Genomic DNA, 19,102 nt, shown 5'->3' with positions numbered 1-19,102 from the left:
CCGTGGTCCTGGACTTCTGGCCGCCGGACACTGAGAAAAAGTTTTCTGTTGCCTAAGCGCTGAGTCTGTGTATTCTGTTAGGGGAGACGGAGGTGATTGACACAGGCAGTAATTCATTTTAACCAGAATTGACACGGGTTCTGAATACAGGGCTGCCTGCCTCTTCTGTCACTCGGCACTACCATCTGTGAGGACGTACTGACCTGGGTTCCAAATGACACCACATCAGACCATGAGGTCTGCTTACAGCCCAGGGGGCATGGCAGTCACAGGACTATGGCACAGCCTGACCCTCACACGGCATGTGACCAGCTTGCCGGTCCAATGGGCCAGCCAGGTGGAGGTGTGAGATGTCAACCTGGAGACAAGGCCCCGCGAGGACCTGGCGTGCAGTGCAGACCTAGATCAACACGCACAGTGCGGGTGCCGCGCCCCCAGCCGTGCGGACCCGGACCGACACCCGTGGCGCGGGTGCCGCGCCCCCAGCCGTGCGGACCCGGACCGACACCCACGGCGCGGGTGCCGGTCCCCAGCCGTGCGGACCCGGATCGACACCCACCGTATCGGTACTGCGTCCTCAGCAGCTAGAACACACAGATCTTGGGACAAGGGGTGGAAGGAGAACGGACCCAGATTAGCCTGTCCCCCAGTGACCCGGCTGGGAATCTAGGCTTCCTGTCCTGCAACTCTGGATTCTACAGTTTACATACCTTGGCTCACAGGAAGGGAACGCGTCCATCAGGGGACAAAGCAAGAATACCACGACATTTTAAATTTCTGCCGTTGCCCGGTCCTTGTGGGATTTTGTGTCAAAAGACCAGCAGGCAATGAGAGGAGTCATTATCCCGGCAAGAGCGATTAACCGTGATCAACACAAAGGTTACGGCTACGGGCACAAAAAGAGGGGAGAAGACCGGGTGGCCCTGGGTGACCTGCTGGGGCATCTCTTGTACCTCCTTACCCAGTGTTTACAGTAAAGAGCAGACACAGCCTGAGAAGGGCACGGGGACCCGGGACCCGGGACCCAGACCCCCGGGGATGAGAAGATGTGTCACTTCATCAAGGAAGCCCTCCGGCCAAGGCGAGGAACTCTCAAGTGGACAAGAGCAGCCTTGAGACCAGCTGCAGCAGAAGGGGACGCGTCTGTCCTGCTAACCTTCCCCTGGAAGGTGTCTCCTGGGAAAAGGCTGCCCCTGTGACCTTGGTGGTGCCGCTTCCAGAACGTATAAACCAAGAAAGAAGATCCAAGCAGCGCCCTGCTGCCCCCATCCCCCACCTCCCGCAGGCCTAGCACTCCGTCTCCCGTCTCCCCGCGGCGGGGGTGCTGGCGCCCGACGGTGCCTCAGGGACAGCCCCTCTGTGGGGCGTGTGCGTCTGGGGACAGCGGTCAGTCTGCACGAGGCCTGCTGGGGTCCGGGATACCTTAAGGGCACTCCCGGCTCCAGCGCTCGCCGCGAGGTGGGCTCAGGCCTTCTCGGCGATGCTGCTCCGAGTCGTCCTCTGTCCTTCCCCCACAGATGCCGGTCCTGACCGCGCTCCCCGACAGACTTCACGCACGAGAACCTGCCTGGCGCCGCCAGCCTCTCCGCTTGGCTCCCCAGCACCAGACCGCGGCGATCCGGTCTCCCAGAGGCCTCGGGCAGCGCGCCTCCCCTGTCCGATCCTCGGTGTCAGCACGACGGCGCTGGTGCTGGCATCGCCTAAGCCGGGCCTCAGAGCCACGAGTTCCTTCTTCCCCCCCCTCACAGGTGAGGCCCTTCTACCTGGAAAATACTTAGACTCACAATTACTCGGTTTTTTTGGACACTGATTATTCTGAGTTCTCATACTTTTCATTCTCCCTCTGCTTCCGCCTCTTGCCAAGTGCAGGCTTAGCCCACAGCCCACGTTCAGCCTGGGTGTGATTCCTTGACAGACCGCGTGCCAAGCCTGCACCCTGCCTCTGCCGCGCGCCCCTCAGCTCTCTGCCCTCCGTGTTCAACTGCGTCAGGGCGACAGTCCAGAGTCACGTCAAATTCAAGCACACCTGCAGGGGACGGTCTCCGCTTCTCTCTCTCACCTGCATACATGACCCACTGAGAAGGGGCCCTTCTTCCCACCCCGGATAGAAAGCCTGGGCCCCTCCAACGGGGCACCAGGGACGTCACACCTGATTTCACTTTCCCAGACCACACTCAGTGAAGACTACTCCTCACAGGCTACGCAGGCAGCGGACCGGGAGAGGACAGGAGAGGACAGTACCCTCTCCCACACCCCAGAAGGGAGAGGGCTGGAGACGAGAGACAGGAGCCCAGTGTGCTGGGTCAGAGACGTGTCAACAAAGGATCAGCGGTGGGGGTCCGGCCTGACACGGAGTAACCCTGGAAAGACAGGTGTGGCATGGGACTGTTCAGACATGGCAGTTTTGGCGGATAAATGCTCAGAATTTCTCTGCTCTATTCCTTGGCTGTTCCCTTGAGAATGTTCTTACTTTCATATTCTCTTCATTTCAACCAAGGAAAATCAAGAAGTTCGATACTCACTCTTCACTCCAGAGCACATGATAAAAAGCATTTTAACAGGAAGACACTGTGGCTTTTTACAAGATTATAAAAACAGATAAATATCATGTCTTAACTAGGTTGGTGTTTCTCTAAGAAGTAATGCTTATTTAATAGAAGTGGAACAAGAATGTCCAGTTTGACCCGTCTCTCAGCTGCAATGTACTTTTTTTTACCTTAAAAAAAACACCTAAGAACAGCCACTGTCAGAAACTTCTGTTTGGAAACAAACACGCACATCGCACTGCACGGGAGTCAAATGCAGTCTCTTTTGCACATTCGGTCGCAGAGGAAAAGGGTACTTGGGCCACTGAGTGTGTCTGAAGGTGACTGTTCTCCTTTACCTGTTGCTGCCTCTGCCGCCTCGAGTGTGCAAACTGCGCCAGCGTCAGCTGCCGATCCAGCAGCTCCATCCTCTGCTGCCTCTGGATGTCGACCGTGGCTCCCATGCCGATTCGGGCCTCGGTGGTGGGTTCCGAAGATGAGAAGATGGGCTCAAGGGCCCAAGAACAGAACTTTGCCATCCAGCTCGGAACACAGAGCACCTCGTGCACTTGCAACACTTGGCTGTTGTAGCAGATGCCAGAAACCTGCAAGGAGAGATGCCAACTTTTCTGGATTGCTGAAATGTCATCAGAATTTAAAGCCCATGTTTGATGCAGGAATCGATAACCACCAAATACCTCAGATGGTGTTTTTCTTCACTTTCGTAATGCTAGGTGATAACCAAAACCCCTACCAGGTTACAGAATTCTAAGCAGTACAAACCAACAAAAAATTTAATTTACTCAGTAAACAAATTTGTTCTTATTAAGTTGGAAGAGAGAGCAAAATCCTAGCTGCGTGACCCTCAGAGTACTGGTACAATATTTAAAAAAACAATGTTTTCTTTTGAAAAAAGAGCCATGAAATATCTGATCATCAAAGCACTTTCACACTGTACTACCTCTGTGGTTACTCTTATTGGCAGATGGCCATCGATGAAAGATACTGGCAGAAAACAACTAATAGCCGATGATGTGACCCAGCCATATAATAAATTTATCAGAAAATAAAGATAATAAAAAATGTATACATAGTTTTAATAGATTTTTCAAATATTGATTTTTTTCCCAAGATTTTGAAGTCTTTGCCAGTAGTCAGCAATTAACAATTCTGTCTACAAATAAGCCTATCTTTCATCTCTACGGCAATTTATATGGCCAGAGAAAGTCTAAAGAGTTTCCATTGTTTTCCAGATAAATATGAGAGTGGCTATTCCTTGGTTAAAGAGAAATCTTTCATACTGTGATCTTGATTTTTAGGGTCAGAGTTTATGTGTACCAAATTAGAGCATATTTGACAACTTTCTGTCAAATACGGAAAGTATACTTTAATGTTTTACTAATAAAATTTAAATCAGGGAGTTGCCATCATGGCTCAGTGGTTAGCAAATCCGACTAGGAACCATGAGGTTGTGGGTTCGATCCCTGGCCTTGCTCAGTGGGTTAAGGATCTGGCGTTGATGTGAGCTGTGATGCAGGTCACAGATGTGGCTCGGATCTAGCGTTGCTGTGGCTCTGGTGTAGACCAGAGTCTGTGGCTCCGACTGGACCCCTAGCCTGGGAACCTTCATATGACAATAAATAAATAAATAAAATTTAAATCCGGCAAAAATTTATTCAGTATCTGCTCTATACCAGGTGCTCTTCCAGGCACTTAGGATACAGCAGAAGCCAAGCTAAACAAAGCCCTCTGCTTACAGAGGCAGTCAACTGTGTTCAATGTGGATATTGGAGAGTAAACAGACCAACGCATGGCGCAATTCCAGACAAGTTCTATGGAGGAAATACATGGACTTGGAGTAGTGACCTTCTTTATGTTGGGTGGTCATGGAGGCTTCAGAGGAAGTGGCACTCGAGCAAAGGTCTTAAGGATAATGAGGTGCCCGGGACTGGATGAGCTGGAGGGAGAACATTTCAGGCAGAGAAGGCAGCAAATGCAATGCAGGAATGAAACTGGGAGTACTGATTAGAAGTCTTAGTGGCACTATCCAGTGGATTGGAGAACTCAAGGGAGGAGGGAGCAAAGAGAAAGATGTGGGAGTCCGTGGTAATAGGGTGGATTGAAAGCAGCGGGATTAGATGAGATAATAATGAGAGTGGCGGATGTACGGCAGAAGAGAAAGGACTTGGGATTGGGCCTGGCGTAAAACAATCTTGGGGACAGAGTAGGAGAAGTCGGCAAAGAAACCTGAGAAGGGGCTGCCAGTGAAAATTAGGAAAACTAGGAGAGTTTAGTACTGCTGAAGCCAAGAGAACAGTGTTTTAAGATGGGAAGAGTCACCTATGTATAATGCAGCCAGAGTTCAAGTAAGGCAGAGAGAGGAAAGTGACCGCTGGATTTGGCAAAGTTAAGAGCAGTATTGGTGCAGTGGTCGGAGCAAAAGACACACTGGGGGAGTAAAGAGGGAGTGGAAAATAACCCCTGGTTTCAAGTAATTTCCATGCCACTTCTCTCAACAATGGTATAAAACAACAAAGAAAATGAAAACAGAAACCAGCTCCACATTCACTGAAACCAGAAAGCCTCCGTAATCCTCAACCACACTAACAAAATGGAAAACACACTGAGCAGCCGAAGTCGCCTGGCATCTGCGCAAAGGGGGAAATCCAAATGCAGGCGGAAGGTTCCCAGGACAGAAGGACAGACGGCGAAGGCAGGAGCCACGTGGAGGACTGTGTACGTCTGTGCAAGAAGCCACCCCAATTCCGCCCCGTCCGCCCTCTGCGTCTCTAGTGCGGGAAGGTAAGGGCTGGGCAAGGCCCGCGCCAGAAAGGCTCCCGAGAGGCGAGGCCCGGGGCTCTGCACAGGCGGATTCCACATAGGCAGGCCCTCTGCCTAGGTTCCCCAGACTTTCCAGAAGAAGACAGCAGAGGAGATAAAGGAGTAAGAGGAATACATTTCAAGAGATAAGAGCTGAGAGGTTTCCAGAATTAAGAAAGAAACACTCAGATTGAAAATGCAAGAGTCCCAAGAAGGATAATAAAATGCACTTTACATCTGGATCTATTAGGGCGAAACGGGGAAAGAGATCCTTCCAAGTGTGAACAAAAGAGAACTAAAGAGCACACACAGCTCACTGCACAGGGGTTAAGCCAGTGGCCCTGCCATCACCCCGAGGAGAATCCAGGATGAACACATAGGATGAGGCATCTGTGCTCTAGATAAACAGGCCCCTAGGTGCTTAGATCCTTATCTCAGGAAGAATTTCCATGACTCCAGATTCCTGTACCTTCACATACATAGAAAAGCACTAAAATTAACTGCAGATAACTGTTCCTTGTGATTAGCAGACTCTTTTACTGAGAGGTATGCTCGACTACCTGTATTGCCTAGCCAAAAAAATTCTCACCAAGGTCTTCAGAGCAGTTCCTCCAGCTGTTTCCGGGGCTAGAGTCTTCTGAAAGACCCTGAATCAAACTTAAAACTCGCAACTCTTATCTTGTGCATTTTTCTTTAAGTCAACAAAAGGAACCAGAAACCAAATACTGACTGGCTGGAAAGGAAATACAATTAACTATGAGCAGATAACAGCAACAAACTATGAGATTCTTAGGAATAAACTTAATAAAAAATATATAAAGCCTTTATGGAAAACTAACAAATTGTAATTGGGGACATGAAAAAAAAAACTCTAGTAATAAATACAGATATCACAACATCACATTGACAAATGGGAAGATGCAAAGTTAAGATACCAATTTTCACCAAATTAATAGAAAAATTCAATACAATTCAAAATAAAGTCTTAGGGCTTCTTCATTAGAACTTAAATCCCAATCCTAAAATTCGTATGGAATATTAAGGTTTACATTTTTAAAAACATAATGTTGAGAAAAAGAAGCCAGGCACCAAAGACTGCATTTACTTATTTACTTACTTATTTGTCTTTTTAGGGTCACACCCATGGCATATGGAGGTTCCCAGGCTAGGGGATGAATCGGAGCTGTATCTGCCAGCCTACACCTCAGCCATGGCAATGCGGGATCCAAGCCGCGTCTGAAACCTACACCACAGCTCACAGCAACACCGGATCCTTAACCCACTGAGTGAGGCCAGGGATCAAACCAGGCCAGAGATTGAACCTGCGTCCTCATGAATGTTGGTCAGATTAGTTTCCGCTGAGCCACGATGGAAACTCCAAGACTTCATATATTATAGTTGCACTTTTGTAAACAGATTGGTCTAAACTAGATATCCAGTGGGAAAACCATAAAGTGAAGCATGGAACTGATAACCATAAATGCCAGGAGGGCAGTCACAGGAGGGAGGGTCACCAGGGCTCCAGGAGTGGGCAGTGCTCTGACCTGCGGGTGGTTTTCTAGGTGTGTCCACTGCATAGGGCTCTGTTTGGCTTCATAACATTTATTGTGGATGCACATTTTCGTGTGTTATATATCATAATAAATAAATTTAAAAATAAAGAATAAAGGGGAGTTCCCATTGTGGCCCAGCAGGTTACGAACCTGACTAGTATCCATGAGGACGTGGGTTTGATCCCTGGCCAATGGGTTAAGGATCCGGCATTGCTATGAGCTGTGGTGAAGGTCGAAGATGTGGCTTGGATCTGGCGTTGCTGTGGCTGTGCTGTAGGCTGGCAACCATAGCTCCAATTGGACCCCTAGCCTGGGAACTTCCAGATGCCATGGGTGTGACCCTAAAAAAAACAAAAACCAAAAACCAAAAAAAAAAAAAGAATAAAGGATCCAGAATAGTCAAGATAATTTTTTAGGGAAACATAAGGCCTATGAGATTTCAAAGTACACTATAAAGTTCAAGTAATTAAAACAGCATGGTCTTTATGTAGAGCTACTCAAACAGATGTAAAAAGTAAGAATGCAGAAATAGACTCCTGAGCACAGGGCCCCTGGTACTCAGCAGAAATGGGAATGGTGGGGAGGTGGAGGGGAAGAATACATTGGTGACACAGGAGGACAAAGACAAAACAAGGGCCCTCCTGACACCACACATAGACTCCCAACGTATTAAGGAAACAAATATAATTTTCAAAACTATAAATCTTTCTGCAGAAAATACAGAAGGATTATTTTTTTGGCACTGGGATGGGAAGGATTCTAAAATAAGGAACATAAAGCCCAAACCATAAAAGAAAATGTACATTCGTCTGCTTTCCAATTTAAAAGCTACAGAGTGCCCCAAACTACCATAAATGAAGTGAGACAAAAGCGTCTGGAAGAAGGCACTCAGGATTCCTGTCCCAACAAAGGTAGCATCAGAACATAAAAAAATGCCCAATTTGTAAGAAGAAAAAGACAAGTGATTCAATTCAAAAATGCAGATGAAAAGGCAATTGCAGAAAAGGAAATCCAAATGGCCAAAAGACACAGGAGAGGATATTACCCTCCCTTGTCTCTAGGGAGATGCGATCTAAAATGAAGAACGTGAAGTAGAACAGTGATTGGCAGACACTAAAAAATGTGGTTTCAGGTTTTGGTGAGGCTGAGGGGAACTGAGAACTCACACACACAATCCTGAGGGACGGGAAGGTGGTACAGCCACTCAGGCGGGCAATTTGACAACAGCAGCAGAGCTGCGGGAGGCAGGCTTCGGGAAGTACTCAACGGCAAAAGCTCTGTGTGACGGCTAGGAAACGGGACCGTCTCCCAGCAGAGGAATGGCTACAGAGAGGCTTATGCATCCCACAGAACTTGAAACAGAAGTCAAATAAACTGGGTGCACATGTATTCATGTTTCCATAAAGGTGTCACACATTGTATACATCTTTTTGCAAAATTTCAATACACAAAATGCTAGTATTTGCTGTTTATAGACACGTCCTTATGTAGTAAAAGCAGAAAACCATAGAGAGTGGTTTCTTCTGCAGCAGGGGGGCAGCACTATGTGTAATAAATATGTATGTGTATTTTTAACAAAGAAAGAGATAGGAAATAAATACAGCAAAAATATGTAATTCCCACTATGGCTCAGCTGTGACGAATCCGACTAGTATTCATGAGGATGTGGGTTCGCTCCTTGGCTCAGCAGGTTAAGAATCTGGCATTGCAGGGAGCTGTGGTGTAGGTCACAGATGCGGCTCGGATCCCCCGAGTTGCTGTGGCTGTGGTGTAGGCCTGCAGTTGCAGCTCTGATTAGACCCCTAGGCTGGGAACTTCCACATGCTGCGGCAGGGCCCTAAATAGAAAAAAATATATATATATACACACATACACAAATAAAAGGAATTGGAGGTAAGGAAGTAAGAATTCCTTTTGTGAAGATCTGGGTAGAAAGGAAAACGGAACGGTGTAACAGTGAAATCACACTGATTTAGCTGAAGTCGGCAAAATGTGGTTATAAATATAACAAAACATGAAAAAAAATTGATCAAATCAGGATGGTGAGATTTGAATTAAGTAAAAAATTAAACATTTTTATTTTTTAGTCTCAAAGTACACAACTGTGTGAATGTGTCCATTTCTCCCTTTAGTTCTGTCTGTTTTAACTTCATGTATTTGGAAAGTGTGTACTGGGAAGCTGTTATGAGGCACACATACGTTTAAAATTGAACTTTTTAGCATAATAAAGTATCCCTCTTTGTTTTAAGTGATACATAGAAGTCTATTTTGGCCATTTCAGCTAACTGCATAATTAATCTTTCTTCAGCTTCTTACTTTCAACCTTTTTTGTGTGTCTGTGTTTAAGGTATGTTTTCTAAATACCTTATAGCGGTGTCTTACTTTTGAATCCAGTCTGACAATCTCTGTCTTTTGATTAGAGTGTTTAGCTATTCACACCTAATGTACTTCTCTTGATATAGTTGAATTTTGCTATTTGGTTCTATCGCATCTTTTTTTTTTTTTGGTCTTTTGTCCTTTTTAGGGGTACACCTGCAGCATATGGAGGTTCCCAGGCAAGGGGTCGAATCGGAGCTGTAGCTGCCGGCCTACACCACAGCTCACGGCAACGCCGGATCCTTAACCCACTGAGCAAGGGCAGGGATCAAACCTGCAACCTTATGGTTCCTAGTCGGATGCGTTTCCACTGCGCCACAACAGGAACTCCATATCTCATCTGTTTTTTATTCTTTTTCCTTTCTTATTTTCTTTTGTGTTAAGCAAATATTTTTTGGTTTTTCATTTTAAAATCATTTAACGGAATTTTTCAAAGCAACGTCTTGTATTTTTTTCTTGTGTTGGCTCTAGGAATGACAATACACATCTCTATCACAATGTGCTTAAACACGGAATTACCTTATCACACCAGAAGCTTGCAAGAGTGTAATCCCATTTAACATCACCCCCATCCACGGCACTCCTTTCCTGTCTTATATATCATACCTACATGCCTTAGGAACCCACTGACACCGTGTTCTTTGTGCTTTATGCCATCATGTGTCTTTTAAATAAAGAAGGAAAAAATAATGAAAAGGAATAACTGTTGTTGTACTTAAGGAGCCCACAATTTAGTGTGTGTGGGGTTCTTAATGGGGGTGGGAAATAGGTCACAGATTCCTTCAAGGAACTGACCAAGGTGAAAGAGTCTCTTTCTCTTGCCTCATCTATCCTCCCATCATACATACAGTCATGACATTACGTACCCAATGTTAGTAGGAACATCCTATGAAGAATCAGGACATCCCACCCAGGAATAAACATACGACTGCAAATTCTGGCAGGGATAAAACAGGGCTTTTGTGCTCACTGGCTCAAAGTCCTATTCTAAGGGTTACTTATTAGAATGAATGCTCTGGAAGGGGAAGAATTTTGGTGGGTCTGGATCACTGTTTGGCCTCTGTGTCTAGAACTGTGCCTGGTACACATTAAGTACCTTAGAAGTAGCTGCTGGGACAATACGGTGTTTGAATGAATGAATGAATGAATGCTCCACAAAAATAAGTAAGGCATCTTAGGGTCTTTTAAAGGAAACTGGAAAGGTGTCAGAAGACATACTTTTTTGGTTCATACTTTCTGTAGGATGAAAAGGCAGGGTCTACCTGTCTAGGCCTCTGGAACATCAGCAGGACCTCAGGGTATCAAATAAACAAAGTGCTTCTGTAAAATGTTTCAGGTGATGAGACAAAAATTCGTATTTTAAGGCAAGACAAGAAAAATTTAAATGCAAAATTTCCTCCGCCCTTTGGCCTCTCCCTCCCCTCCAGTGCGTGTTGTGCATCTGTGTGATGTGTTAACCAGACTCCCCAATGGCAGAAATACCTGCTCCACCATAAAGATCCATTTTCCTCCTCTGGCGCCATTTGTGTAACTCCTTAGAAGATAACACTTCCTTACTCAATCCTGTAGGAGCCACAAGGACCGGGCCCTCGCCTTGTGCATGCAGACACCTCTGGTGAACCGTATGGACAATGCGCCAATAGACCATTTCCCTTAAAGACAGGGGTGTGAGCAGAACAGATGACCTGGGGAGATCCTGGGCTACCCCCAACGGAAATTCTTAGCTGAAGTGCCTCCTTATGATCTTAGTAATTTCACTGGCTACATGACTTGATTCTGCCCACTTTAAAAAAGATGACTGTTTTTTGCATTACCAAATGTGTAAGCCTTTGATAAAACTAATGATGACTAGGTGACTTGAAACAGTTGACCAACGCAGTCCTATGAGGTCAGCGACTGTCACTGGGTGAGTCTATATTTGGGAAGAGGGAACAAGACGGAACCCTTCCCTGCACCAGAGACACAGGTGGTCCAGAGGCGTGTGGGGCTGAGGGACAGCACCGGGTGACCTGCCAGCAAAATCCTCGCCTGACCTGGGAACAAGCATACCTAGCACCGTGGGAAAAACTGGTCACGAAACGTCTCCCCAACCTTGGTCAAAATTAAGACTGAAAGGGAAGGCACTGTAAAATAAAGGAAGCTGCCCACTACCCAGTTCTCCAAGAATCGAGCCATCAGCCACTGCAGCCCGTGACCTCCAGCACACTCGGAAAGGAATGCAGGGCGAAGGTCAGGACGAGGCACTTTGTGCTCTGGGAAAACTGACGGAACTGGCCCTCAGAGAGTGAGATATTCCAGGAGAGAATGGGATGAACAGTGTTTTCGCATGTCCCCATACTTAGAAAAGCACTCAAACCAGTAACTAAGGTCTCCGTTCCCTGTGAGCAGCAGAAACCTTCTACCAAGCACCCTTTGTCAGGACCAGTCCCCATCGCCTCTGTGGAACAGCTCTCGGAGCTCCCTGGAAGAGTCTCCTGGCTATAAGCCTCAGGTTGGCTTGGATAAAATTTCCATTTCGTTTTGCCTTCTTCTTTAAAAAAAAAAAATCCCCTGGGTGTATGTTTTGTTCATCCTTTTTTTTTTTTTTTGGCCACATTCACAGCATGCAGAAGTTCCCAGGCCAAGGATCAAACCCGAGCCATAGCAGTGACAACACTAGGTCCTTATCCCACTGAGCCACAGGGGATCTCCTCCATTTTTTTCTTTCTTTCTCTTTTTTGGCTGCTCTCATGGCACATGGAAGTTGCTGGGCCGAGTTGAAGCCGTGACATACACCATGACTGTAGCAATGCCAGATCCTTAACTCACTGCACCAGGCCAGGGATCGAACCAGTGCCTCCACAGAGCCAAGCCAGGTCATTAATCCACTGCACCATAGGGGGAACTCCCTCCATTTCTTTCTTAGACTGATTATTAATTAATGTTTGTATCAACACAGGTATTCACAAAGGATTAAAATATAGGGAGCTTTATTTAAGAGCATAGACTGCTGTAAGTATGTGATAATCACACCACCCTATTCCGTGAGAAGATGGACGATAAGGACATTAAACTTCGCCCACGTGAGACCTCATGACTACCAAAAGCCTTGAGAATACGGGTATCACTTACTTATTCGCCTACCTTACATGGAGCATTACTTTCAACTTAATTTTCATTATCTCATAAACCCTTCTTATACAGGGACTTCTAAATGTGAGTTTTTTTGAAACCCACAGAGTTTGTCAAAAAGAAAAAAAAAGAAAAAAAAACACCTTTAAAAATAGACCATCTGCTCAGATTTGCATGTCAAGAGGCCAGAGGAAATTCTAACTGGGGGGACCTGGCAGACCCCCAGAGCTGAAGCCCAAGGTCAGGCTGAGAGACCCAACAACAAGGGATGAAGCAGCAGCAGTGGTCTCGGGCAGCCGGGAGTCAGGCCCAGGGGGCTCAGACACAATGGGAAGGAAGAGGAGGGCTGTGTCTGTGAAGCCAGCTTCAGTTGGAAGCAGGGTTATTCAGGCAGCAGGAGGCAGGAATCCTGGCCAGGAAAAGGGCCCCCGAGGTCAGGGAACCAGAGAGCATTCTGGACCACTTGCAGCTGAAAGTTCAGGCCAAAGGGCCAGGCCACAGCTCTAGGATAGAGCCAGGAGCTCCCATGAGCCAACAGTAGAAGCTGTGACCCCATATATCTAACTGAGAATGTAAAACAACAGGAAGCTGATTTCTTTGGGGCCACTAATAAACATGAAAACAAAACAAAACAAAAAAACCCCAAACATGGAATCAATTACACAGATCTGATTTTGTAATCTAATGACGAAAATCTAATTTTGCAGATTATTAGCCCTTTTAAAAAAGGAATCATGAAATAATGCTCTTCAGAAAAATAAAGAATTTAATTTGCTGGGCGGAAACATGTGAAACTGTCTTGATTAGAGAGTAAACCTCAACTGTCCTCTGGTCTTGTTTAGTGTTAGCGTGAAACCACAGGCAGCAAAGGTGAGAAACTATGACCTGGCCCCGACACTCAGGTTTCTGCTGATCTTGTTCTCCAGCCAACCATGCCTGAACAAAACCCAGGGGGCAAACTGCACTGCCAGGGCCCTCATGAACCGTGGCTCCAACCTGCAAGAAATCTGTCACCTCAAGGGGCACTGGGACAGGCACAGGGGCTGTTTTCCTGGGGGAAAACACTGCTGTCGAAAGACAAAGATGAGCCAAGGCAACAAATGTCCCTTTGAACCTGGACCGCTTCACATGGACGTCACACGAAGTCAGACTTCGGACTTCACAGATTCCCTCAAGTCCTGAGGCAATCAGGCCAAAGGAGGCCTCATTTACTCATTCAATGCACATTTACTCATCTCCTTCAGGTGCCAGGCTGTGTCCTAGACACTGGGATGCAGCAGGAAGCAGGACAAAGAAAATCCCTCCCCTAATGGACCTGACATTTTCCCATTCCTCTTTCTTCACTGAAATGCTAAAGAAAGAAGGAAGACACTTTGGAAAGTACTTATTACACAAATAATATTTATATAAATTAGAGATGCCCAAAGTTATTCCTGCCATTTGTGATTAATTATGAAATAACTGTTCTCACGACAGACGGAATTACGTGGGTTTAGCACTTATCAAAGAGTCTTGCTATCATGTTCTTTGTCAAGTACAACAGTAATTCGGATGAATTTCCTATAGCTCTCTTCTCTCTCTCTTTTTTTTTTGTTGTTGTTGCTATTTCTTGGGCCGCTCCCGCGGCATATGGAGGTTCCCAGGCTAGGGGTTGAATCGGAGCTGTAGCCACCGGCCTACGCCAGAGCCACAGCAACGTGGGATCCGAGCCGCGTCTGCAACCTACACCACAGCTCACGGCAACGCCGGATCGTTAACCCACTGAGCAAGGGCAGGGACCGAACCCACAACCTCATGGTTCCTAGTCGGATCCGTTAACCACTGCGCCACGACGGGAACTCCCCTCTTCTCTCTTTTAATATCATTTTGAAGTATCTATTTAAAATACTGGGTACCCATCTCTGATTCCTGGGAAGCTGAATCAGAATAGGAACAGGAGTTACTTAGAGTAACAACAGATTGTTTCTAACAAATTGTCTTAGAAAACTGCTCTAAGCTTCTTCTTTTAGAAAATCATGCACCAGGAGGATTACATTAACTGCATAAAGCAGAAAACTGCAAATAACAGTGAATTAAATACAACAGAAATTTATTTCTCCCTTAGGTTAGAAAAGTTTTGACCATCTTAACGGCATTCTAGGCAGTGGGGAGAAGAATGAGGAAGGGCAAAAGGACAAAAGGCTACTTTAAGAAGCCTTCCCAGAAGTCCTACCAATATGGATGCTTACAGCTCGGCTCATTGGCCTGGACGCCAGAATTTAGTTTGACAGCTATACCTAGATGTAAAGGAAACTTGAACATGTGATTTTTTTTCTTTTTTTTTTTTAGTTGCCCCAAATAAGATGAAGGTTCTGTTACCAAGGAGTCTCTAGCACATGGAAAAAAGCCTTAATCAAGTAAGAAAATGTAAATACCCTTTAATATCCCTTTCAACAAAAAGACCATCCCTGCCCCCTTTAAAATTATATTCACTGTCATAAACTGATTCGACAAACTAAAACTACGTGGAAAACAGGTTTATGCTGAAATTTTGAAATTTGTTTCTTACACTGGATTAAAAATAATAAATTAAAAACAAGTGTAAAGATCAAAGACAATTTATGCATTTACAGATATACAGTCAACAGGGAAAAACTCAATGCTTCCGAAGACCATGAACAAGGTCTATTCCCTACTTTTATTTAACATTATTTCTAGAGGTCTTAGCTTGTGTAATAAGGCAAGAAAAATAAAAGGCACAGATTAGAAAAGAAGAAGTAAAACATTATAAACCAAACATATTTCCTGATTATATATGCAGAAAACCATAAGGAATCCACAAATAAACTACCAGAAATAACAAATTTAGCAAAACTGCAGGAAACAATAGCAATATACAAAAGTCAACTGCATTTCTATGAAAAGCAACAAGCACTTGGAACAAAAATTATAAAAATAACTTCATTTAAAATAGCATGAAAACCCCACAAATACTTGGGAATACATTTAATGAAAGCTATGTTGGGCTTGTACACTGAAAAATTAAAAATTAAAAAGAGGAATTAAAGAATTGCTAAATCAATATAGATACATACTATGTTCATGAATTGGAAGACCTAATATTGTTAAAATAGTTGTACTAGTCATCTATTACTGAACAACACATTACCCAAAACTCAGTGGCTTAAAACAATAAGCATTTATTACACATACAGCTTATGTGGGTCAGAAATCTAGGGGCACCTTAGTTGGGTAGCTGTGGCTCATGGTCCCTTAGGAGGCTGTAGTCAAGATGTCATCCTACATGCATTTATTTGAAGGCTCGACTGGGGCTGAAGGAGCAGCTGCTAAGGTGGTTCAAAAACAACCGGTTTTTGTGAACTGTCAGTGCTAACTGTGGGCAGGTGTGGGGAGAGGACAGAGAACAAAAAGAATGAAAAAAATGTGTGGGGTAAGGGACTGGTTTCTATCTTGATGGTGGTGGTAGTTACACAACTGACATTCACCAAACTATATACTTAAAATTAGTAAATTTTATTGTATATAACACTCAAACAAAAAATTCATAAAAAAAGTGAATGTGAAGACCTAGAAAGATTATGACATTTCTGGATATATAAATCTTCCTTTAAAGTATATAAAAGAGGTGGGACACTAGCACACTAAAACCAATCTTTAGCAATAAAGAAGTTCTGGTACCTTGAAAATATCCCCAGCTACCATAAACTAACATAAGAAGAGTTTTTGATAATAAGCTACACTGTTGTGTATGATGAGTATATTCAAAATCACACGCATAGATTGTACCATAGTCCTTTCCTAGAGGTTATCATCAAGATACAATATCAACAAAATCAGCTCCAAAGAGGAAGGAACACTGGACATATCTATTTTAAAAAATCATTTTAAAGAGATAACCAAAACAGATTCAAGGCTTTCCATCTCCTGATAGGAAAACAATGTGAAGACCCTGTGGGAAGCTGCTGTGTGTGGTAACAGACATGTAATCTACCAGTAATCCTCTAAAATGAAGCAGCAGAGTGCTTTCTTGGTCACCCCTTCCTTATCTCCCCTTGTTTCCTTTGACCGCAACAGCACTGACCCAGCTTAATATATTTTACACTGTCCTTCAAAACTTTCTCAAAGTCATACTTTACTTCATTTTCTTGTACATGACAATGCCAGGAACACAAAAAAATGAGCTCCATTTTTAATCCATTCAATAACTGGAGGGCCAGTTAAACATCTCTGATGATCTTAGAAGAGAAAGTCTGCTACAGCTACAGACTAGATTCTTCACATCAGGAAGAAAGTAGAGGCTGCCAACATCGTAAAGCTTTCTTGGAGGCTGGTCAGCCCACACAATTCCTAACACGGGCTGCAAGAAGCTGCTGTGGATATGTGCCCTTCAGGACCTCTGGGTACTTTTAAAACTTCTTCATGGCCAAGATCTCCCTCCTGAATCGTGTTTGCATTGATGATGCACAGGGTCTCGTCTTAGCGGTGCAGTCAAGGGAAGAGCTGGGAATAGGTTTGTACTTGGGTATCTGATGGTTGAAACAGATGTGGATGAGAGCCTTGAAGTGTGCAGTGGGACGCACCGGACCCACTGGACCTCTGAACACTGAGCTCTATTACCCACCAGCTGTGCAGCCTGAACTTCTGCCTCCTCATCATTTAAATGGGAAGCCCAAGATTTCCACCACCACAGAGAGCATGCCAAGTACACGCTGACAGCATCCTGACAGTTACACAAACTTACGGTGTTTTATAGCATACAAAGTATTACTTTGATAATAGAGAATTTTAAAACTTAATTATTTAAAGAATATAGATTAAATGTGAGACATTCTGCTAGGCACCAAGGATTATAAAAAATAATGGATAATTTCTAAACTGAAGGGGCAGACTCAGAAAAGGTTTCAGGGTCAGATCTTAATAACATTTTTCAAAGAAAGGACCTAACGGTAAAGGAATGGATGTAGTTGGAAGAAACTGCACATGGTTATGCAAAGCTACCTAGTAAGAGTACAGACCTAAAGCCCGAGCTCCTTCATCTGAATCTTGTCCTCACTACTTATCGGCTTGCATTCTTGGCAAAAAAACTAAGCTCTCTGTGCTTCAGCTTCATCATCTATAAAAGGGGGACAACAGTTCCTACATCATCAGGTTTTTAGGAGGACTAACGATGTACTATTTGTAAAGCGCTCAGAAAAGAGCCGCGTTAGACCGCTTTCTCTAGGTTATACTGTGGTAACAAATGACCCCAAATTTCAGTGGCTAAAACAAAGGTTTATTTCTCCCTCATCTTACGTGCTGGCCTTAGCCCTGCTCTGTGGGTCTTCTTTGTTCTGGGGTCTGAGCTGAAGGTGCCGTTTGCAGCGGCACACGCTTTTCTCATGACCGAAGGAACAGCGCAATGGTGGAGCTGTGAGGCATCCAGCACTGCACTCAGAGTCTAGTGGCTCTTGGAAGTCACCGAGTAGGGCCTGACGTGCCCGAAGAGCCCTGTAGGGAGGGGCCTGCAGGGAGGGGTCCCTAGGGAGGGGCAGCACATATTCTCAACAAACAAAACAGCTGAAGAAACAACAGAATCTACCACAAGTGCCTGGTACGGAGTAAGGGCCATGTGTGTTAAAAAACAATAAGCGATGGCACAGAACCCTAAGAAGGCCCCGCGTGCCTGGGGTACCGGTGCACAGGCCAGAGAGGTGTGTGAGGAGACCTAATTCTGAAAGGAGGCTTGGTTTTTGCCTGTAAACAGAGGATAAGTTACAGTAATGAAAATGTTACAGCTCTATTTTAGGAGGCACTTTGGTGCCAGTTTTATCCGGGATGAAAGTCTACTAGCTGCTCCCTGTGTAACACTTGTCCAGTAAGACATTCTCTGTCACCCTGGGCTGAGCGGCAACTGCCACAACAAGGCAGAGGACAGAAGGTATATTTCAGGAGGTCCAGGTTACCTAAGGTCAGGATAGGGAAAGAGGGCACAGAGAGGAAGGGAGTGGAATGGGAGGGGGGTGGGGAGAAGGTATGAATGAATCCGTGGAAGAGAGAGGAGAGGATGTGTGTGTGTGTGTGTGTGTGTGTGTGTGTGTGTGTGTGTTGTACAAGGAACTGATAAGCACTCAGCTCAGCGCTGGGACTGTAAACACTGCGTTAACTGTAAGGTGAAAGCACCCTCTAAACACGGCTGCTTCCGAAGGATCCAGGTCATCCTCTACACTAGGTTCTTTCAAGCCCAACCCACCTCACAGCTCGAACCAGCCTTGACGTCCCTCGGTAGCTTCTGTCCTCATTTTCAATCAACTGCTGGAAAATCATCTCAGTCTCTGGAGTTCAAGTGAAAAACCTTGGGCATCAGATGAGTTACCTGACCTGCTACACTGTACCCTGCGTTGGTCAATCGGAGGGGAAATCTACGGGAAGAAAGAATAAGGAAAAGAAGAAAAGCAAGGGTGGAAAGCGGAGAAAGACAGGCACCATGGGGGGAAGCACAGCGGGCCCAACGCCCCAGCCTCACTCCCTCGGGACACAGGGGAGGATGATGCTCGTTCCACAGGTTCCCTCTTAATGATATGCCACGATTTGGAAAGCCCAGCGACATAAGGTCCTGCTTGACGCTTTTCTTCTATAGCTACCATAAGGCAAATTTTTTTTTTTTTCTTTAGAACTCTGTGGAGGGAAGAGAGAAACACAAATCACAGCCCACAAAGGGGCCAGCCCGATTTCTCTGAG

The 19,102-nt window shown here is 45.3% G+C and overlaps 1 protein-coding gene across 4 annotated transcripts in view; it reads right to left on the bottom strand.

Annotated features, from left to right (window-relative positions):
* UBAC2 (UBA domain containing 2) overlaps positions 1 to 19,102 on the bottom strand; it is a 178,540-nt gene that overhangs the window by 37,393 nt on the left and 122,045 nt on the right. For 3 of the 4 annotated variants that reach the window (XM_047755766.1, XM_047755767.1, XM_047755768.1), the window contains one exon: positions 2,885 to 3,130. The exons of the other annotated variant lie outside the window; for it this stretch is intronic. In XM_047755766.1, coding sequence (XP_047611722.1) covers positions 2,885 to 3,130 — 246 coding nt within the window. The remainder of the gene's footprint in view (positions 1 to 2,884; positions 3,131 to 19,102) is intronic. 4 annotated transcript variants of the gene reach the window in all.

The sequence above is a fragment of the Phacochoerus africanus genome, chromosome 13 (genome assembly GCF_016906955.1).
Source record: "Phacochoerus africanus isolate WHEZ1 chromosome 13, ROS_Pafr_v1, whole genome shotgun sequence".
Taxonomy (NCBI): domain Eukaryota; kingdom Metazoa; phylum Chordata; class Mammalia; order Artiodactyla; family Suidae; genus Phacochoerus; species Phacochoerus africanus.
Note: the sequence above shows the minus strand (reverse complement) of the source record. Positions and strands in the feature narration are given on the sequence as shown.